The sequence below is a fragment of the Macaca nemestrina genome, chromosome 10 (assembly GCF_043159975.1).
Source record: "Macaca nemestrina isolate mMacNem1 chromosome 10, mMacNem.hap1, whole genome shotgun sequence".
Taxonomy (NCBI): domain Eukaryota; kingdom Metazoa; phylum Chordata; class Mammalia; order Primates; family Cercopithecidae; genus Macaca; species Macaca nemestrina.
The window spans coordinates 38,756,073-38,780,508 of record NC_092134.1 but is presented as its reverse complement, the minus strand read 5'-3'; the positions used below and the strand labels follow the sequence as shown (position 1 = coordinate 38,780,508).

General features: G+C 35.5%; 1 protein-coding gene across 11 annotated transcripts in view; it reads right to left on the bottom strand.

The window, feature by feature from the left end:
• LOC105483699 (centrosomal protein 83) overlaps positions 1–24,436 on the bottom strand; it is a 186,228-nt gene that overhangs the window by 83,798 nt on the left and 77,994 nt on the right. For all 11 annotated transcript variants that reach the window (XR_011608961.1, XR_011608962.1, XR_011608963.1 and 8 more), the window contains 5 exons: positions 22,333–22,584; positions 19,441–19,572; positions 13,519–13,633; positions 11,633–11,777; positions 11,370–11,519 (listed from right to left, as the gene is read on the bottom strand). Coding sequence is in view for 7 of the 11 variants with exons in the window: in XM_011744689.3 (XP_011742991.2) it covers positions 11,370–11,519; positions 11,633–11,777; positions 13,519–13,633; positions 19,441–19,572; positions 22,333–22,584 (794 nt within the window). In the remaining 4 variants the exon portion in view is untranslated. The remainder of the gene's footprint in view (positions 1–11,369; positions 11,520–11,632; positions 11,778–13,518; positions 13,634–19,440; positions 19,573–22,332; positions 22,585–24,436) is intronic.

Below are 24,436 nucleotides of genomic sequence, written 5' to 3'. Positions count from 1 at the left end.
GAATACAGATACAAAATTCAACAAAATCAGAAAAAAATCATGATATGAATGAGAAATTTTAGAGAGATAGATATCATAAAAAAGAACCAAACAGAATCCTTGTAGCTGAAGAATTTCATGAACAAAAATAAAAATACAATCAAGAATTTCAGCAACAGTTTAGATCAAGCAGGAGAAAGAATTTTTGAACATTAAGACAGGTCTTTTAAAATAATCCAGTCAGACAAATAATAATAAAGAATAAAAGGGATGAAGAAAGCCTATGAGACTCATGCGACACCATTAAGTAAACACATATTCACATCATAAAATTCCAGAAGAATAAGAGATGGGAAACGGTATCAAAAATGTTGTAAACAAAATCGTAACTGTAGATAGAGTTTCCAAGTCTTAGGAGAGAGATGAATATCCAAATCCAAAAAGCTCAAAGACCCCAAACTGATTCAACCCAAAAAGGTCCTCTGCAAGGCACACTATACTCAAACATCAAAAATCAAATCAAAGAATTCCATAAACAACAAGAAAAAAGCATCAAGTAAGAAAATCCCCATGAGACAAACAGATTTCTCAAGAGAAACCTTATAGGCAAGAACAGAACAGAATGATATACTCAAAAGTAGTGAAAGAAAAATAACTTCCATTCAAAAATACTATACCCAACAAAACTATCCTTCAGAAATGAAGAAAAAACAAAGTCTTTCTCAGAAAAGCAAAAACTGAGAGAATTCATCACCACTACCCCTACTCAACAAGAAATTCTTAAGGGAGTCCTACAACTGAAAATGAAAAGACAATGACTATCATTATGAAAACATGCAAGAATAAAACTCACTAGTAGAGCAGATAGATATACAAATGAGAAAGAAATCAAACTTTGTCACTACAGAAATCCACCAAATCACAAATATAAACAATTAAGAGAGCAAGAAAGAAACAGAAGATCTACAGTACAACCAGAAAGCAATTAACAAAATGACAGGACTAAGTCCTTGCCTATCAAGAATAACTTTGAATGTAAACAGATTACATCCCCCAATTAAGACACATAGACTGGGTAAAGGCATAAAAACTCAAAGCCGAAATACATGCTGCCTAAAGGAAACTCACTTCACCCATAAAGACATACATACTCTGAAAATGAAGTGGGAAAACAAACAAACAAACAAACAAACAAAAACTCCATGCAAAGAGAAACCAAAAATGAACAGAAGTAACTTACTTAGATAAAATAAACTTTACATCAAAAACTGTGAAAAGTTTGTCACCTTGTAAAAAGAAACTGTAAAAAAAAGTTTTTAAGCTGTAAAGAGACAAGGAAGTTCATTATATAATGGAAAAAAAAAACAGTTCAGCAAGAGGATTAACAATAGTAAATATGTATGCATCAAACACCAGAGAACCAAGATATATTAAAGCAAATATAATTATTATCTAAGGGGAAAGACAGACACCAATGCAGTAATAGTAGAGGACTTCAATATCCCACTCTCAGCATAAGACGGATCACCTAGAAAGAAAAATAGAATTTAAACTACACTGTAGACCAAATGGACTCCACAGACACTTGTAAAACACTTCATCCAGTAGCTGCAGAATGCAGAATACTCATTCTTCTTCTTCTCCTTCTTTTTTTTTTTTTTTTTTTTTGAGATGGAGTCTTGCTCTGGTACCCAGGGTGGAGGGCAGTGGCACAATCTCGGCTCACTGTAACCTCTACTTCCTGGGTTCCTGTGCCTCAGCCTCTCGAGTAGCTAGGATTACTGTCACACACCACCAAGCCCAATTAATTTTTTTCTGTATTTTTAGTAGAGACAAGGTTTCACCATTTTGGCCAGGCTGCTCTCCAACTCCTGACCTCAAGTGATCTGCCCACCTTGGTCTCCCAAAGTGCTGGGATTACAGATATGAGCCACCATGCCTGGCCAGAATATTCACTCTTCTTATCAGAACATGGAGTATTCCACAGGACAGACCATATGTTAGGCCACAAAACAAGTCTCAATAAATTTTTAAAAATCAATATCATATCAAGTATATTTTCTGACAACAGCAACATAAAACTAGAAATCAGCAACAAGAAGAACTCTGAAAGGTGTACAAATACATGAAAATTAAATAACACGCTCCTGAATGACCAATGAGTCAAGGAGGAAATTAAAAAATAAACTAGAGGCCGGGTGTGGTGGCTCACACCTGTAATCCCAACACTTTGGGAGGCTGAGGCGGGAGGATCACAAGGTCAAGAGATCGAAACCATCCTGGCCAACATGGTGAAGCACTGTCTCTACTAAAAATACAAAAATCAGATGGGTGTGGTGGCATGCGCCTGTAGTCATAGCTACTCGGGAGGCTGAAGCAGGAGAATTGCTTGAATCTGGGAGGCAGAGGCTGCAGTGAGCTGAGATCATGCCACTGCACTCCAGCCTGGCTACAGAGTGAGACTCTGTCTCAAAAAACCAAACAAACAAAAAAAACCAAGTAAATAGAAAAATTTCTTAAAAACAAATAAATAAAAACAAAAATACAACATACCAAAACCTATGCAATGAATACCACAGAAGCAGAATTAAAAGTTTATACCAATAAATGCCTACATCAAAAAACTACAAAAACTTCAAATTAACAACATAATCATGTTCCCCCGGGAACTAGAAAAACAAGAACAAAACCCAAAGTTAGTAGAGAGAAATAAAACATAAAAATCAGTACAGAAATTTACAAAAAAGAAGACTAAAAAACTATAAAGTATCAACAAAATGTTGGTTTTTTGAAAAAACAAAATTGACAAAACATTAGCTAGACTAACTAAAAGTGAGAAGACCCAAATAAATAAAATAAAAAATGAAAAAGCAGACATTACAGCTGATGCCACAGAAATACTAAAGATCATTAGAGACTATTATGAGCAACTGTAGGACAACAAATTGGAAAACCTAGAGAAAATGGATAAATTGCTAAACACACAAAACCTGTCAAGATTGAAACAGAAAGAAATACAAAACCTGAACAGATCAATAATGAGTAACAAGACTGCATCATCAATAAAAAGTCTCCCAAGAAAAAAAGCCCAGGACTAGATGGCTTCACTGCTGAATTCTACCAAACTTTTAAAAAAGAACTAATACTAATTCTTCTCAAACTACTCCCGAAAATTGAAAGGGAGAGAAATCTTCCAAACTCATTCTATATGGCCAGCATTACCCTGACACCAAAACCAGACCAGGACACAACAAAAAAAAGAGCACTATGGCCAGTATTCCTAATAAATACAGATGCAAAAACCCTCAGTAAAACACTAGCAAACCAAATCCAGCAACACATTAAAAAGATTATTCACCATGATCAAGTTGGATTTATCACAGGTATGCAAGGATGGTTCAACATATGCAAATCAATAAATGTGATACATCATATCAACTGAATGAAGAAAAAAAGGATAATTTCAATACATGCAGAAAAAGCATCTGATAAAAATTCAGCTTTCCTTCATGACAAAAACTAAAAAAAATTAGGTATAAAAGAAACATACCTCAATACAATGAATACCATATATGACAAAACCACAACTAACAACATACTGAACAAAAAAACGTTGAAAGCTTTTCCTCTAAGAACCGGAACAATACAAGGATGTCCACCCTCGTCAATCTTATTCAACACAGCACTGAAAATCTCAGCCAAAGCAATTAGACATAAGAGAGAAATAAATGGCTTCCAAATAAAAAAGAAGTCAAAACTGTCCACTTGAGGTGACATTATCTTAATATACAGAAAAACCTAAATATTCTACCAAAAAGCTCTTAGAACTTGTAATTCATTAACGTTTCAGGATAAAAAAACTCAACATACAAAAATCAGTAGCATTTCTACATACTTAACAAACTAACTGGAAAAGAAAGAAATCTTCTTTATTATAAAAATTAAAATACCTATGAATAAATTTAACCAAGGAGGTAAAAGATCTCTAGAAGGAAAACTATAAAATACTGATTAAAGAAATTGAAGACACCAAAAAATGAAAAGAAATCTCATGTTCACAGATTGGGAGATTAATACTGTTAACATGACCATACTACCAAAAGTGATCACAGTCAATGCAATTTCTACCATATTACCAATTAATTTCTTCACAGAAATTTTTTTTAAAAATCTTAAAATTTGCATGGAGTCACAAGATTCCAAAGAGTCAAAGCAATCCTGTGTAAAAAGAACAAAGCTGGAGATATCTATCACACTATCTGACTTCAAAATATGTTACAAAGCTATAGTAACAAAAACACCATAGTACTGGCATAAAAACAGATACACCCACCAACGAAACAGAATAGAGAAGTCAAAAATAATTCCACATATTTACAGGTAACTGATTTTCAACAAAAGCACCAAGAAAATACATTGGGGAAAGGTCAGCCTCTTCAATAAATGATTCTGGGAAAACTGCATATCCAAATGCAGAAGAATTAAAACTAGGTCCATCTCTCATCATATATAAAAATCAAAGACTTAAGTATGAGGTCCCAAACTATGAAACTACTAGAGGAAACCACAAGGAAAAGACTTCAGGACATTGCCCTGGGTGAAGATTTTACGGGTAAGACCTCAATAACACAGGCAACAAGTTGGGCATGGTGGCACATGCCTATAGTCCCAGCTACTTGGGAAGCTGAGGCAAGAGGATCACCTGAGTCCAGAAATTTTGTGCTGTAGGTGCTATAGTGTGCTATTCCAATCGGGCATCCACATTAAGTTTCGCATCAGGATAATGACCTCCCAGGAGTAGAGGACCACCAGAATGCCTAAGGAGGGCTGACCTGACCCAGGTCAGAAACAGAGTGGGTCAAAACTCTATGCTGAAGAATAGTAGCATTGCACCGGTGAATACCCACTGCAATCCAGCCTGGGCAACACAGCAAAACACCATCCTGTATATAAATACAAAAACAAAATAAATAAAACAACCATAACAACAGAAAATGCAGGCAACAAAAGCAAACATAGATAAATGAGATTGTATCAAACCAAAGTTTCTGCACAACAAAGGAAACAATTAACAGAGTAAAGAGACAATCTATACAATGGGAGAAAATATTAATACCTGCAAACTAACCTTTTTTTTTTTTTTTTTTTTGAGACAGAGTTTCACTCTTTTTGCCCAGGCTGGGGTGCAATGGCATGGTCTCAGCGCACCACAACCTCTGCCTCCCAGGTTCAAGCAATTCTCTTGCCTCAGCCTCCCATGTAGCTGGGATTATAGGTGCACACCACCAGGCCCAGCTAATTTTGTATTTTTAGTAGGGACGGGGTTTTACCATGTTGGTCAGGTTGATCTTGTACTCCTGACCTCAGGTGATCTGCCTGCCTTGGCTCCCCAAAGTGCTGGGATTACAGGTGTGAGCCATCACAGCTGGCCCACCTGCAAACCATTTATCTGACAAGGGATTAACATTTAGAATAAACAAGAAACTCAAACAACTCAATGGCAAAAAGCCCCAAATAATTCCATTTAAAAATGGGCAAATGATCTGAATGGATTTATGAATTTATGAAAAACATTTACAAAAAATTGTTCAACCTAACTATTCATCAGGGAAATGCAAATCAAACCACAATGAGATTTCATCTCACCAGCTAGAATGCCTACCGTCAAAAAGACAAAACAAATGTTTTCAAGAATGAGGAGAAAAGGGACTCTAATACACTGTTAGTGCAGATGTAAATTAGTATAGCCATTAAGAAAAATAGTAAGGAGGCTCGACAAAAAACTAACAACAGGCCAAGTGCAGTGGCTCACGCGTGTAATCTCAGCACTTTGGGAGGCCAAGGCAGGCGGATCACTTGGGGTCAAGAGTTGGAGACCAGCCTGGCCAACACAGTGAAACCCCGTCTCTACAAAAAAATACAATCAATCAATCAATCAATTAGCCGGGTATGGTGGCACACACCTGTAATCCCGGCTGCTCGGGAGGCTGAGGCAAGAGAATCACTTGAACCTCGGAGGCAGAGGTTATAGTGAGCCACGACCATACCACTGTACTCCAGCCTGGGTGACAAAGTGAGACCCTGTCTCAAAAAAAACTGAAACAGAACTACCACAGGACCCAGCAATTCCACAACTGGGTATATGCCCAAACCAAAGTGATATCTGCACTCCTATGTTTACTGCAGAACTATTCACAATAACCAAGATATGGAATCAACCTAAGTGCCCATCAACAGACGGATGGATAAAGAAAATGTGGCATATATAAACAACGGAATACTATTCAGCAATAAAAAAGTATGAAATCCTGTCGTTCATGGCAACATGGACAATACGGAGGACAATAGGTTAATTAAGTAAGTCAGGCACACAAAGATATATACTGCATGTCCTCACAAGTGGAAGCTAAAAAAGTTTGTTTCATAGAAGTAGAAAGTAGAATAGTGGTTACTAGAGGCTGGAAGGGTAGTGAGGAGGGAAGATACAGGTTGGTTAACAAATGCAAAATTACTATTGGATAGGAAGAATAATTTCTGGTGTTCTACAGCACTACAGGCTGACTATAATTAGCACTAATTTATTGTATATTTGAGCTAGAAGAGACGATTTTGAATGTTCCCAATTGAAAGAACGCATTAAATGTTTGAGGTGATGGATATGCTAATTACCCTGATTTGATCATTACACACTGTATACATGAATCAAAATATCACACTGTACCCTGTAAACATGTACAATTGTGTGTCAATTAAGTTTTTAAAAAACATGAAATAAGTGCTGGTGAAGATATGGAGAAATCAGAAGGCTTGTACATTCTTGGTGGGAATTTAAAATGGTGCAGCCACTGAAGAAAACAGAATGGCAGTTCCTCAAAAAATTATAAACAGAATTACAATATAATCCAGTAATTCCTCTTCTGGATATACACCCAAAATAACTGAAACCAAGGTTGTAAGGAGATGTTTGTACACACATGTTCATAACAGCATCATTAATAGCTAAAATGTGGAAGCAATCCAGGTGTCTGTAAACAAATCAATAAATACAGTATATACGCAAAATGAGATATCATTAAGCCTTAGAAAATAATGAACATTAGGTCAAGCGTGGTAGCTCACACCTGTAATTTCAGTACTTTGGGAGGCTGAGGTGGGCGGATCACCTGAGGTCAGGAGTTCGAGACCAGCCTGGCCAATATGGTGAAACCACATCTCTACTAAAAATACAAAAATTAGCCAGGTTTGGTAGCAGGCGCCTTTAATCCCAGCTACTTGGGAGACTAAGGCAGGAGAATGGCTTGAACCTAGGAGATGGAGGTTGCAGTAAACTGAGATCACGCCAATGCACTCCAACCTGGACAACAGAGCGAGACTCTGTCTCAAAATAATAACAATAATAATAATGACATCATGCTAAGTAAAATAACTCAGTCCAAAAAAAAAAAAAAAAAAAGACATCATGCTGAGTAAAATAACCCCCCCAAAAAACAAAAAAACAACAAAAAAAGCCAAATACTGCTTGATTCCACTTACAAAGGTATGTAGAGTAGTCAAAAATCCTAAAAGACAGAAAGTGAACTGGTGATTACCCGGGGTTGGGAGGATGGGGTAATGGGAAGTTATTGTTTAATGGGTACAGTTTGTTTTACAAGGTGAAAAGAACTCTGGAGATGGGTGGTAATGATGGTTCCACAATATGAATGTATTCAATACCACTGAATTGTACACTTAAAATTAGTTAAGATAAAAAAAACAAAAAACAAAACAAAATAAAACAAAAAATTAGTTAAGATGCAAGATTTTATTTTTATGTGTATTTTATCAATTTTCAAATATTGGAAAAAAATTAATGAAATCCCAATAAAACTGCAAACAAACTTTTTTATGGAGCTAGACATTAATATTCAAGTTGATATGAAAAAACAAACATATAATACTAGCTAGGAAAATACTGAGAGAAAAACTCTAAGGACCGAGTACCACCACCAGATATTAAAGCATACTATAAAGCCTCTATAATTAAAGTATCATAATAATGGTGCAGGCGCCTAAAGTCCCAACTACTTGGGAGGCTGAGGAGGGAGGATTGCTTGAGCTCAGGAGTTCAATGTTACAGTGAGCCATGATCATGCACTCCAGCCTGGGCAACAAACACAGACTCTGTCTCTAAATAAAAATTGAAACAAAATTTTTTTTTTTAATTGTAAAATGGCACATGAACAGACAACCAGATGAATGAAACAGAATAGAAAGTCCAGAAATATATCCAAGTATATATGGAAATTTAAAATACAATAAAAGCATCATTATGAATCACTGGGGCAAAGACAGGTTTTTAATAAAAGTGTGAGACAATTAGCCACTTAGAAAAAACTAATTAAATCCATACCTCACAGCATACAAAAAAATACACTTCAAATAGATCACAGAACTAAATGTAAAAAATGAAACCATACAAGCAAAAAGAAGTGAATTCCTCTTTAACCTCAGTTCAGGGAGAGACTACTAACTCTGACTTAATACCCAGAAGCAGTAACAGATTAAATTTGATTACATAATAAAAATTTTTGCACAGCAAAAAAATAACAGAAGCAAACTCAGAAGACTGCTGACACACACTGACAGAAAATATCTGCAGCCTAATCCTGATATATAAAGAACTCCTAAAAAGCAAGCTAATTTAAAAAAAAAAAATTAAGCAAGGTAAAAAAGGCCAAAAAAACCAAGTACAATAGGGAAAGACAGGAACAAACAATTCATACAAAAATGATGTAAAAATGGCCTTTAAACAAATGAAACATTGCTCAATCTCATTTATAATGTGAGAAATGCAAATTAAACTACACTAAGATGCAAAGTGATATAATTCTCTTGGATGGAAATTTGGCAATATCCAAACTGGTGATATGGATATGGATATGATATGATATCCAATCATATCCAAAACTGCATATGATTTACCTTTTGACCCACCAATTTACTTCAGAAATTCACCCTGAAGATACATCTCCAGAAAATGAAAATATTTACATGTACAACATTATTGATTGCATCATCAGTTGTAATCACAAAATACTGGAGGCCAGGTGCAGTGGCTCAACACCTATAATTCCGGTACACTGGGAGGCCCGAGGTGGGCAGATCAACTGAAGCCAGGAGTTTGACAGCAGCCTGGCCAGCAAGGTGAAATCTCACCTCTACTAAAAATACAAAATTTTAGCCAGTTGTGGTGGCATATGCCTGCAATCTCAGCTGCTCAGGAGGCAGGAGAATCACTTGAATCCCAGAGGCGGAGGTAGAGGCTGCAGTGAGCCAAGATCGTCCCACTGCCCTCCAGCCTGGGCAACAGAGCAAGACTCTGTTTCGGAAAAAAAAAAGACAAAATATTGGAAACTAAATAAACCTAAGAGATTGTTTCACTAAACACTGACAGAAACACATAGTGGAGTGCTATGCAGCCATAAAAAAGAATGAGGTTAATCTCTATGAACTAATCTGAAGCAGTTTCCAGGGTACACTGATAAGAAAGAAGGAAAAATACAATGACATCTGATATTTGTGAGGAACAACAACAACAACAAAAAATGTAGGAAGTCTAAACCAGAAACTAATGAGATTAATCTCACATAGGGGCAGGACAGAGGAGAAAAGATGAGGGAAATGGGAACAGGGTAGAGCAGATGTGGGAAGTGGCAACTTTTTGAGGTTTTTTAAAATTTTTTGTTTGTTTGTTTTTTGGTATATTATAGTTCTGTCTTTTAGAACCATGAAGATATTTCAAAAGCCCAATATATAAATAAATAAATAAACAAGGATGAGGTATGGACTCAAAATAGAATAGAACAGAAAGAATAAACCTGCTTTATAAGTGAATAACAAACCACATTAAAGGAGAATTCAGGGAGAAAAATCATAAGTAACTTTGGAAAACAATATTTTGACTATATACTCTAAGGTTAAAGATAAAAACAACTATACACAAATATTACATGTAAGTTAATGGGTTTGTTTTTCATTGAGTGATGAGTTAGCAATTCTAAAACAATTTTATATTCTAGGACTGAGTAAATACAGTATGAATAATGAATATCAGTTTTCTCACTGTCAAAAGAATTGCAAGTATGAAAAGAGGAAGGCCAGAATGAACTCCATGGTGCTGGAACGGAGCCGGAAATATCAATGTAAACTCAAGATTATTAATATAGAGAAAAAAATAAAGAAATAGACATAAATGTGTACTTTTCAGTTCACTGAGAGGACCTAGAAGCAATGACTCTCTAGTACCAACAAGCATACCTAGAGCTGAGATTTTGGTTTCTAAATGCCATTCTCCAATTAAAAAGGAATCAAAGCACCTCAGAGAAATGCTTAATTCCAGGGCTGGGGCAGGGAAAGTGAAAGAGAATCATAGAACATCCTGTAATGATAGAAAAAAGTCACAATAAATCGTGGGATTATGTCAAAAGGACATGGGATTCAACTTGAAAGATCTTCCAATAGTCAAATCTGAGAGAAGTTGAGCAACACAAAATATTATAACAAAATATTATAATCTATAGAAAAAATATGAATGTATAAATCCATAGTGATATAAATATATCTGGACGAGAATGGAAAGCTCTTCCTTTCAGGAGAATTTCAACTAATAAATGTGGAAGGATCACAGAAATGGAAAGATCACCATTTGGCAAACGCTAGAATTATAACTGTTTCAGATAACAATTATCAATGGATACTAAAATTAATGGAAGAATATATAAAGGCAAAATATGAGAATATTTACATAGACTTGAAATATCATATGGGCAACCACAAGATAATTATATATTACAAAGGGAAAAAAATAGTAATTTTATAGGGGAAAAACATGGCAGATGGCACCTTAACCAAGTGATCAAAGTTAAAATCACCAGTTAAGGGGCCAAATCATGAACCTCCTAATATGATGCACTGAGGACACATGACTTTGATGTTTTCCTTAAAATGCCTAACCTGAATTTAACCATGAAAAATTCAATACAAAACCAAATTGAGAGAGGATATACAAAATACTGACAAGTATTTGTCAAAGTGTTCATATGTTCCATATTAAAAGTAACTAAATGCAATGTGTGATCCTGGATTGGGTTTTAGACCAGAAAAAAGACATCAGTGGGACAACTGGTAAAATTTGAGTACAGTTAATAGATTTTATAATAGTAATGTCTGATTTCCTGATATTCATATTAATTTCTTAATCTTGGTTATTATAATATGGTTACATAAGGTATCCATATTTGGGAGATAAGGGTGAAGGGCACATGGGAATTCTTTGTACTACTTGTACATCATTTTGTTAACTCTGACATTATTTCAACATGAAAAACTTTAAATATCTATGTATATATCACCTAACACTCTGAAGCTCCTTCCTGGTGATCTCTTCTGCCATCTGTGAAGCCCGCAATTTCTCCTCATACTGATCCTTTTCAGATTGCCTCCAGACAGCATGTTCTACTTTCATTTTCTCCAAATCTGCTAATCTGTTCTCGAGTTCTAACCTAAAACAAGAGATCATAATTATGTTACAAGAACTATAATAAAGATGATATAACAGCAAAATGTTTTCATTTGCAAGGATATTTAAGTCAAACTAAGGTAATTAAGTACTTACTTTTCATCTTGTAATACCACAAGTTTTTGATAACCTTCTTCTTTGGCAGCTTGTACTTTACGTATTAATTCACGATCCTTTTCTACTAAGAGCACTTTGTGGTGTTCAACAGCTGCTTTGAGAATTTCATTGTCTGACTGTAATCCTAGTGTTTTTTAAGGAGAAAAATGTACTATTCAATGTTACTAAGATGAAAAGTCACATTTAACAGCAAGTATTCATAAGCTGGTAAGACAACTAAAAGAATGTAGAAAGTCTCTATGAATATATATTCTCAATAATACTCACATCATTAATAAACTCTCTTGAAATAGAGAATGAAACAGGATAAAACTCAGAGCAAATTTTCCTGTCACTGTTTATTTAGTGCATACACATATAAAAACTTTAATAAAAGGCTATATACATTTACTCATTCGAACACTGAGAGTTGAGAACAACCTGGATGATAAACCAGAGGTTTACTTTCTTCACTTCTAAAGGGGTTCTGTGACCTAAGCCTCTAAGACAGCATCATAGACAAAGCTGGCCGATAGCAGAGTGAAATAAATCACAAAACCCTTCAAAACCTGTTGATTCTAGCAGAACTGCTAGATTTCTAGCAGAAGTATAAATAACACAGACACTTTCAAGAAAGTTTGTACAATGAATTCAGAAATCTTTGTGATGAAATGGCAAATACTTTGCAGATGGAATAATTAAAGCAAACTCACATCTAACTCAAAGTAAAAACAAAATGCAGCATCCTTTAAGTTCCTAAAAAAATTTACTCCCTAACTCTATGGAAATCCATGAGCCAAATAAATAGAAATCAATAATTGGAAAAAATCATTCACAGCATACAGACATGGTGTTAGCACCTGTAGTCCCAGCTACTGAGGAGGCTTAGGCAGGAGGATCATTTGAGCCAAGGAATTCAAAGCTAGCCTGGGCAACAAGGTGAGACCCGGTTTCAAAACATGAAAGGCATTCATCATAAACTCTGTCTGAAATGAGTTCAACTACAGATCAACTCAAGGATAGCTACAGGCCAAATGTAAGCTTATTTAAATACTTCAAGGTAGAAACAACGTAAATAATGAAGAAACCTGATGAGATGGACGTTCTAAGATTAAACTGGAACTTAAAAATAAGCCTACTTGGCCGGGTGCACGGCTCACACCTGTAATCCCAGTACTTTGGGAGGCCGAGGCAGGCAGATCACGAGGTCAGGAGATCGAGACCATCCTGGCTAACACAGTGAAACGCTGTCACTACTAAAAATACAAAAAATTAGCCAGCCTGGTGGCGGGCGCCTGTAGTCCCAGCTATTCGGGAGGCTGAGGCAGGAGAATGGCATGAACCTGGGAGATGAAGTTTGCAGTAAGCCGAGATCACGCCACTGCACTCCAGCCAGAGGGACACAGCAAGACTCCGTCTCAAAAATAAATAAATAAATAAATAAAAAATAAAAAAATAAGCCTACCCTACACTAGGCTACAATGACTGGCCTAGGGTCTACATAAAAAAAATTTTTTAATTGAAAAAAATTAAGCCTGGAACCCAATTATCTTCTTCACATTCTCTAGACTTAAAATGTCCTGGGAGTAATAAACTACACAATAAATAGATTTAAGATTTATAAATCACGAAGTATGGCATCCCATTTACAAAGTTCATTTATGTATCCAAAAACTATGATAAAAACGTAAGACTGATTTTTTAAAAGTTATTAAGTCTTACAATGAACAAAACACTCAACATATAATAAACATTTCATATGTACTCCAAAATTTAAACTACGTTGAAAATCTGGAAATAAAAATTCATGTTCAACTATTTTAATAATTTGAGTTCATATCTGAAAATAAGCAGCAGCAGCAGCAGCAAGGGAAATCACACATTACCATCTAGTTCACTTTGAATCTTATTCCTTTCTCTTTCTAGCTCACTCTTAGCCCTTGCTGTCTCCAGTTTGATGTCTGTTATTTCCAGTTTGTTTGAATGTTTAAGTTCTTTCACCTGTTGATAATTAAAAATTGAAATTACTATTCATCATTTTCTTGTCATTCAATATTTACCCCAAAACATAAATGGAAACGAGAAAACGCTTTGATAGTAGAGTCTAAGTACCTTTCAAGAAGAAAGGAGTGTCAATGCCTGCAACAGTACTTCAAATAAGGAGACATCAAGAAAACAGTTCTTTCCTAACAGAACTGAGGCATTTCCTTACGAATATCTATGTATGGTCCTCTGGCTTAATCTTGCCTTAAAGACTTAATTACAAGTATCTAAAATCAAATACTTGATGATTGGAAAATCTGCAGGGAAAAAATTCTGAAACTTTTTAAATTTGTTAATATTTCTAAAAGACAGGGTCTCACTATGTCATCCAGGCTGGAGTGCAGTGGCACAGTCATAGCTCACTTTAACTTCAAACTCCTGGGCTCAAGTGATCCTCTCTCCTCAGCATTCCAAGTAGCTGTCAAGACTACAGGTGCACACCACCACACTCAGATAATTTTTCAATTTTTTTGTAGCGATGGGCTCTTGCTATGTTGACCAGGCTGGTCTCAAACTCCTGGCCTCAAGCAATCCTCCTGCCTTGGCCTCCTAAAGTGCTAGGATTATAGGTGTAATCCACTGCACTTGGCCTGAAACCTTCCTTTTAAAAAGTGTCCAGAGCTGGACACAGTAACTTGCACCTAAAATCCCAGCTACTCAAAAGGCTGTGGCAGAAGGAAGTGTCTGAGGCCTGGTGTTGGAGACCACTCTGGGCAACATAGGGAGATCCTTTCTCTAAAAAAAAAAAAATTTTTAAATTAGCCCCTTAGTCCCAGCCATTGGGGAGACTAAGAGGATCACTTGAGTCTAGGGGTTTGAGGCTGCAGTGAACTATGATTGTGCCAATGTACTCCAGCCTGGGCAACAGAGTGAGACCTTGTCTCTAAAAAAATTAAAATTAAATTTAAGAATAAAAAATGTGTTAGGGACAAAGAAGGTACTCTAGGTAGAAGGAACAGCATATAAAATGTTATTATGTGTATAACATGACATGGTCTGCTCTTAAAACAAGCTATGTATTACATGGAGAGCACCGGCAGATGTGAAATCTGTGGAGGAATGGCAGGGAATAAACTTTATATACCACACAAAAGGGTTGTTTTTCGGTTAGCTGTTGAAGGTGGCACAATTAATTAATGTAAATCTGTTGGCTTAAGAAACTGAAGGTAAATAAATCAATTAAGAGGCAAAGAATGAATAAAGGGGGAGAATGAAGAATCAATTGAATCTGGTGACAAAATAGTCTATGTGTATAGATTGTGTCTGTGTGCGCATGTGCACAAGTATGAGGTAGGGGATAGAGGCAGGAACAAGAATAAATCATATAAATTCATTTTCCATAGCCCTTCTCTTTGGTAAGGAGCTTCTAAAATTAGATATAGTCATATAATAAGGATTTAATCAATACAAACATAAAGATTAGATGACCCGTTTTCTGATATATTACCCAAATATAGAAAACTATGGAATCAGAGTAGGAAACTACAAATATATACAAGTTAAATACAGAAAATGTGAGATGGTAGAAACAGGAAAGTAAAAGACAATTTACTTAAGAGTCCAATAAAAACCCCATAAAAACTGGAGTTGGGAGTCAGACACAAATCAAAAAGAGGTCCTAGAGCCAAAGAGGGCAAGGATGAGAAATAGAAGTGTCTTACTGGAAGAGACTCCATCAACAAAAGGTCCTGAAAATGTTTCAAGGAATAGTTTCATGCAAAATCTTCATTTAAAGGAAATAAACAGAAAAGTGAGTACTGCCTTCGTACTGGTAACTACAATAAGACATCCCTCCAGATTAACTCGTAGATTTTTAAATGACCATTCATAAAATGGCAACCTTGTGCTGACATCAGTTTTGCATTTTTATTTATTTATTTTTTGAGACAGAGTCTCGCTCTGTCGCCCAGGCTGGAGTGCAGTGGCTTGATCTCAGCTTACGGCAACCTCTGTCTCCGGGGTTCAAGCAATTCTCCTGCCTCAGCCTCCCGAGTAGCTGGGATTACAGGCATGCACTACCACACCTGCCTAAATTTTGTATTTTTAGTAGAGATGGGGTTTCACCATCTTGGCCAGGCTGGTCTTGAACTCCTGACCTCACGATCCACCCGCCTTGGCCTTCCAAAGTGCTAGGATTACAGGCACAAGCCACCACACCCAGCCTGCATTTTTAATTTCCTTTTGGAAGTTCTTTTCTACAAAAGCAAGTTTTATAAAATGATGTTTACATGAAAGCAGCTGAGAATTTGTTTTAATACTTAAACTTTCTGTAGATTGGGTTTTACTACATTATAATTTCATGGACAGATAGAATTTAAGTTACAAATACTTTAAAATTTTGAAGAAATACAATTACAAAGAAAATCCAATCACTATGACAAACGTAATTATAACCTGCTATTATATACTAACTGTAAAAGGGTAAGAATGACACAGCATTTCATTAACAAACATACTATAGCTGCATAAGGTGGAAAATTAGAGCTATCTTATTTCATAGGAAGTTGATTCATCTCATGGTAACTTCAAGATCTCCAAAAACTTCTTTTTCATTTCACCCTAAGATTTATTGAAATGAGAAGACATTTTTAACTAAACTATAATTATTGAAACTGAAAGAACACCGAATAGGAAGTCAAGCAACAAGTGAGGTCTGTCTTCAGGCCTACTTTTGCTGTTAAACCAGTGGTATATGCTCAAGCAATGTACCTGTCCTCTCTGCATTCAAATTTACTCATCTATAGATCTTAAGCTTTTCTTTATTGCCTTATTTGTATCATCCTAACATCACCGATGCACTTATACGAACACTGTTAATTTCCTAAAAATATACTAAAAGGAATTTTACTTAAAATAACGTATGAAAATTTATTACCCAGTAATGACAATAATAGCACTTTTCTATGAGTAATCTGAACCAAATTCCAAATGTTACAATAAGGTTTCTTTCTGCCCCTAGATCCCTGGTTCTTAATCTTCTTTGTGATCAAGTCCCAAAATATAGGGATTTTTTAAAAATAAAATGCTCATGTTAAAATGTTGCATAAAATTTCAAGTAATTCATGGTCTCCTGAAGCTCCACTGGATCAAGTCACCCTGTTCTTCACAGAATGTCTGCCATATAGATTCTGGCCTTTATGTTGTGAATTTGCTTTATGTTTTTCACACAATGGAAGTATTCAGATATTACTAACAAAACTTTAATAAATGTCAAAACTGGCAATACTGGGCATTTTATAGGGGGTCAGGATCTGTTAAAGTACACATACTCACAGAAAGACACACAAGAGCACAGTATAAACAAGTAAGAAACGGAAATATAATTGACAATATGTATTACCTAAGAAGCCCTGGATACAGATCCCAAAGAGACGGTACTCAAATCCTGATCGTTTTCAAAGTTCTGAGACGTAATTACCTCATTAATTTAGGTAAATAAGGACAACTCTGTTGGGTGGCTTCCTTAAAACTATCTTTTATTGGCATTCTGAAAATGAAAAACGTTATGAGGGAACTAGAAGAATTTACCTCGCTGAATGTGAAATCTCCTTAAGGTCATCATTTTCAGGCCATCTTTAGTAACACCTTTTAATCCAAGACACTGATGCTCACACTGACATAACTTTGTTCTAAAATCTGACAAACATTTATGAATTTGAATAACTTAGACAACACACCCCAGGTGTTCCTTTGCACCGCAAACAACCATTTGCTAGAATTGCAAAATGTTTATGAAAATTTCAAGTTGCAAAGAAAACTGTGGCAGTCATGTTTGAAATATTATTTTAAAATTTACCCTTCCAATGGAATCTTTACATGCAAGACTTCAAATGAAACTTAGTTTGTTTAAAGTTAAAGGATGGTATTTAATACTCCATTTATATGCAAAATAATGCAAGTGTGCCTTTAAAAAGACAGGCAACTCTTAGCAACGTGTATTAATAAACAAGCACAAAGAAATAAATACTATACTAGATTGCTGTTTTTTCTCCAGCAGAGTAGGAGAAATCACCTATGCTCTAACTCTAAAAGGAAAGAGCAATAGGGAAGAGTATATATACGGAAAAAAGGAAGGAAAATCAGGGTCAGCACAAAGGTGAGCCAGAGAGCTCAGGTAAAATGTACTGCATGAAAAGTATTATACTCGGTGACCCCCCAAGAGAGAAGCCACTGCACAAGCCAGCATATCCCATGTCCTGTTGCGACATGTGTGGTTCCAATTATTCCAGCAGTGTAGTCTGGCTACTCAGGTCAAGAACAATGTGCTGCAATACTAGGTATTCAATATTATTTTACAAAACTAAAAATAATTTATACTGGAATTGGAAGAAAAGCATGGAAACTCCCTATATCCTGAATTTACTTGTGTTTTATATCTATTTTTTTTGTATACTCTATAGTTACAAGCGTTCAATGTGTATCTGTTGAATATATAATCTACTTATAGTTAATCAGGAGGCAATCAAATTATTTCCTAGTAGTTCTTACACAGTCTTAGTAGGCTGGAAGAGTTCTTACAGATATAAGGAAATTGGATCCTAATGATATTAGGTAAACTTGCCTAAGGTTACACACAGTTATTGAGACAGTGAGATACAGACTAGTCAATGGACTAAAAATTCTGTATTATTTATGTTACAATATTTTCTTATTTCAGGATATTACCAGTGTATAGTCACTGCTATTATCATTTTCATCATCAGCTACATTTAATTTTTGCCACAACTCTATAAAGTAGGTATTAGTCCCATTTTATAGACTTAAGTTTCACTTAAGTTTCAGAGAGATGGTGAACTGCCCAAGGTCACACAGCTTTTTTTAGTAAAGGAAAAATCAGAATTTGAATCCAGTCTGTTAAGGAGAATATAAATGTAGATCATGCTGCTACTACTAATTTATTCATTGAAGAAATATTTATTGAGTACCTACTATGTGCCGGCACTGTTCTAGAAGCTGGAAAAGTAACTGGAAAAGTAGTAGTGATGAAAACAATGTCCCTGCTCTCTTGGAGCTTATATTGGGTTGAAAGGAAGGTGGTGGGAAAGAAAAGGAGAGACAAAAACATAAAAACCAAATAACTATATCAGAGAGTATTAAGAGCTATGAAGCAGGTAAGGAAGATAGAAAGACAGAGGAAGAAGGAAGATGCTATTTTCCAACGTGAAGACAAGGAAAGCCTCTCTGGTTAGGCAACATCTAGGGGGTGAGGAGGCAAGTTATGTGGATATGTGAGGGAAGACTGAGTCAAGGTCAGACAAGTGCAGAAACTCTGAGCAAGACGTGAGTTTGCTCAAAGAGTGACAAGGCCAAAGGGAGCAAAGTGAACAGGAGGAAAAATACATGGTCATGGCTGTGAAAAGACTCCAGATCACACAGAGCTCTGAATGGGTAGAAAGCAGAAAGACCAGTAAGCAACTTGGCACAGAAATTGAGCCTAAAAAAATCATGGCTTGGACTAGAAAGGTCACGGTGGATGTGGTAAGAATTGATCAGATTCTGCATGTATTTGGAAGGCAGAGTGATAGAATTAAAAATACTTCAATACAGAGAATGCAAAATTCGTCATTGTACAGTATCAAGTATTCTACAGAATGAAGTAGAGGCATAAGATAACATACTCTACTGATCAATGTATTTATTTCTTGGAAGGTAGAATGATATAATAAAACATTTCAGTATAAAGAAATGAATTATTAAAAATAAAATTTATCATTATATAGTAACAAACATTCTAAAGAATGAAACAGAAACATAAAACAACTTACTTTACTGGACAATGTATTTACTTCTCGTTCAGCTTTATGCAATTTATTAATTAAAAAGGTATTTTGTTCACTGCTTGATTGTAGCTCTTTTTCCAAGCGTTCTGCCCGTAAATTAGCTGATTGTTTTTCAGCCTTTCATTCAAACAAAATATTTTAAAATTCATTTATTTTTCAAGTATTTCAAAATCAAATAAGCACTACTTAAAATACATTTACAATTATACAAAAATTATTCGAAACCTCAACATTAACATATACCAATGTAACAAACATTTTCTCAAACTAATTGGTAGAATTCAAATGAAAGATAGTGTTTCAGGAAATATGCAACAAAGGTATCTAGACAAACAACATATGAATGACCACCAACAAAATAAAGTTTATATACTTCTCTCATGAGAGAAACTACCTAAGGCATTCACTTGATGTCTATTTATTTTTAACACTGACTTATTTCAAACATTTTTGGAAGTTTCCAGTCTACAACAGATAGGAAAAAGCATATTAGAAAGTAGAAGACAGGGCTCATCGATAGTAACAAGTACAAATTGAAAATCTAAAATCAATGATTTTCAAAAAAGAAATAGGGAAATATATTATTTCAAAATCCTCAGCTAATCTGCAGACTTCTTAAGTGTGAGCAAAGAGGCTCCTGATCTCATGACACAATTAAGATTGTTAATGAAGTCTGTAGGTTGTCAAAAATGTTTCTGGTTGGTAATATTGATAGTACTCTTCCATGAGGGGAGGGGAACTAAAACCTTTTTTAAAAAACATGTCTACTCAACATTATATATATATACACACATATATACACACATATACACACACACACACACACACACACATATACACACACACACACGTATTTTTTTTCAGACAAGGTTTTGCTTTGTCTCCCAGGCTGGAGTGCAATGGCACGATCTTGGCTCATTGCAACCTCAGACTCCCAAGCACAAACAATTCTCCTGCCTCAGCCTCCCAAGTAGCTGGGACTTCAGGTGCACACCATGGCGTCTGGCTAATTTTTGTATTTTTTGTAGAGACAGGGTTTTACCCGTGTTGTTCAGGCTCATTTCAAACTCCTGAGCTCAGGTGACCCATTTACCTCAGCCTCCCAAAGTGCTGGGATTACAGGCATAAGCCACCATACCCGACCTCAACATAATCAAAATGAAAACGTTTCGGCATTTAAAGGATACACTTCAGTTTCATAACATCTCATTTCATATATATAGATGCTCTTCAACTTATGATGGGGTTACATCCTGATAAACCCATCACAAATTGAAAATATCTAAGTCGATAACTTAGACTGCCTACCTTAAGCATCCTCAAAACACGTGAATTAGCCTACAGTTGGAAAAAATCATCTGGCAACACAGTACTCAGTAAAGAGGTTATTTACCCTCATGATCATGTGACTGACTGGGAACTGTGGCTCAGTGCAGCTACACAGCATTGAGAGTATCATACCACATATCAGTAACCCAGGAAAAGATCAAAATTCAAAGTACATAAATACATATATGGCTTTCACACCATTGTATAGTCAAAAAATCATAAGTCAAACCACCTTAAGTTGGGGAACATCTATCTTAAATATGTAAGGACTATATTCGACAAATAATTAGGGAAAAAACCTATTTTCTTCATATATGAAATAATACTCTCTGGGCACAATGATAGCCAAGAAAGTTAAAGAAGAAAGAAATGTTTGCTGTCATATGCTTATTTTCATTTCATCTGACAAATGATAAAAATATAGGCTCTTATGAAAATGTCACAAATCTTTTGTCATCATTCAACTTGCCCTGAAAATAATCACTCTAAAGGACCTCAATGGAAAGTTTCCCATCAGAACTGTATGCTATATTCAACTGCAATCGTCTCACTTATTCTGTCACTGTGTAAAATACATAAGGATGGAAGGATGGCAACATAAACAGTCTCACAATGAACTGCTTCATGTTTAAGGTACAATGATACTGACAACTTTTAATTCAGAAAACCAGTAAATACTGACCTAGCGTCATGTAACAAAATAAAAAAGTAACTTCTACTCTTCAAAACATACCAATGTATTCCTGTATCACTGGCTGGGGGAAAAAAAATCACCATCTTGGATTTGGATATTGATTTTAACTACAAATTAAATGCCCGCTAATGCCCACCCCCCAAATCATTTTATAACTATTCCAAAGGAAAAAGAAACACTTTGAATTGTAAAAAATAAAAACAATTAAACAGGTATGTTTGCTACAAGTTAGGCACTAAGAACTAAGAAGAATAAGTATATCTGAATAAAATGGAAACCAAGAATTTTCATAAGGCAATACCCCTAGGAGTACCAGTCAGGTCTGCCAACACTTATCTTTCTCTAATGAACCCAGGGAAATAATTCTGCAAAGGCATGTATACCTTTACAGTTGGATTTTACTAGTCTGGGAAGAAGCTATCATAAGATATATCAGTATAGTATTTCTGTTCAAGCAGGATTTGTGACTTTAAGATCTCAAATCCCAGTGTAAGGAATGTACTATCTTGAAAAAAATTATTCTTTCTGGTTTGAGATGACTTTACTTTCAGAAACTCAAATACATACATTTTTATTTTGCATATTCTATTATGTGGCATTTTAAGAGTTAAGACATTTCAGATAGGTGACTTAACTCCCACAGAATAAATATCCCTTTATAAATGTGGTAGCATACGTATTGCTTATGAATCAATAGCTTTCTTCTTTACTAAAAGAATAAATACTCTTGGGATTACACAAATGCGTCAGCATTAGCTTGGAGAGCATACATTTATGCTCTAAAAATCAAAGGTTTGTCAATTGCACTTTAAAAAAGTATGCCATACTCTACCGGGAAGTAATCAGAATCTTACCTCCAGGGATCTGACTGTAGCCTGCATCTCAGCCAACTGCCGCACCTGTATTCTTTGGGCATTTTCCACCTGAGCGTCAGAATTCTCCTTTTCAGCCCTTAATTCCGCTACTTCAGCCTCTAACCCTTTTAATTTTTGACACAAATAGACTTTTTCTCGAGCAAGTTGTTCCACTCGTTTGCTGTCTCTTGTGAGATCAACATTAAGCAGCTGGTTACGTAGTTCTTCTTTATCTTCCTCCAGTCTTGCAATCTAAGAATAATTTTAAAGAAAGCATACAAAGTTAATTAAATTTTCAGTCATGAACATGCTTTACAAATCAGTAAAATTAAAAATTGCACAAAATCAAAGCTCAGGTGCTGAAACAAAGTACAAAGGAAAAATTTTTAAGTATCACCTTCTTTCTGTTCTTAGTGAGACTCAAATGTGAGTTCAAGGACTGTGTCCTGTTTTCCCTCTATTTCCACGTGGTGTCTAGCACAGGGCTTAATCAGTTGCTGACTAAAATTTAAAAATTATAATACTATAAAAATAATTATTAAAAATACATCAAGTATTTTAAAATTCATCATAACATTATAGGGGTTCATGACCAAAACTCTGACTACTCTTAAGCTTTTCCTCACATGACTGTAATTCTTGAGCTATGTCTATACTAATAAAATTATCTATGTCAGGGCAACTTAATTCACACAAAAACTGCCTGTCTGTGTACATAAAAGCAAATGTGATTGATGAGAGTTTTTAAATGATAGCTGAGAGTTTATTAAAGTCCTAATTGTAATGATGGCCTAGTTCTTAGCCCTTAGATTCAAGAAAGAATTGAAAAATCATTACTCCAGGGCAAGTGTTAAAGTCACTGGGGAACTTGCAGAGCAGAGACATCAGTGGTCTTGTCATTCATGCCAATTATCACTGCTGGACTCCGTGGGCCTCCAAATCAGTGGGTTTCAAACTGTTTCCTAACCTCTAAGGCATTTCAGAAGCTCCTCACCTCTGGAGACCAGTGGCAAGCAACTAGGGTCTATAACTCATTCTTTCCCTTTCCTGATCTCCCCAACTATCTATCCCCTACCACCACCCCCACCAAATCTCTGGCATTAACCATAAGCTTCTATTTTTAGTCTCTTTTTGGGGTTTCTTCATATGATTCAACTTAAGTAAAAGATTCAGCTGGGTTTTTTTGTTTTTTAAAAAGTTGAAAACTGCTGCTCAAAACAAGACAGAGGTTGTTTACAGCCAGGATGAACATCAAAGGCTCACTGTAAGCTCCCCCCGAAAAAAACAAACAAACAAACAAACAAAAAAAAAAAACCTAAAGAAATGCTCCACAACCTAGGCAAAAGGAACAACTGTTTGATCACAGCACTACCAATGAATCTAAAAAGTTTAAGACCTCCACCCCAGAGCAGGATCTGTTCTCCACACTTGTAAAATGGGAAACTGAATTAGATGCACTCTAACAACCTTTTTAGTTTTAACACATAGTGATTCCAATTTGTTTCTGGACATGCTGAATTTAAATGCCAATGAGAAATATAGGTAGAGCTATCCAGCAGACAAATATTATTTTCCAGAGAATAAAATTCATCCTTGAAGGCAGCTATGGTATTTAGAGTTAAGCCCTCAAAGGCTAACTAATTAGTGTTTCTCTCCTATTTTTCCTCCCACGCTTTACAAATAACTATTACTTCCTGGTTAGGTCCCAAGATTACCTTTTTATCCACTGTATTCTGTCCTCAGTTTAAATGAAGAACTTGGGCTAGCTGATCTTTAAGATCCTGTTTACCTTTTACATGAGGTAACTTAATATGGTTTTAATGTGCTATATTACAGGTGTGATGGCTCATCTAAGGTCAGGAGTCAATGTGTAACTCAGTTTCAGACAATGGTGCCCTTTACTGAGTACTTAATATGGATCAAATACTGAGCTAAGTGCTCCACATGTAAAATCAATATTAATAATTTCTCTTATAGTTCCCATATTACACATAGGGTCACACAGTTCACAATGTTCTTGACCTATATACTTCCTATATTATTGCTTCCTTTCCACGTTTTCAGAGGCATCTGTGTGATAGCTGAAGTCATAGTTGAAGCTACG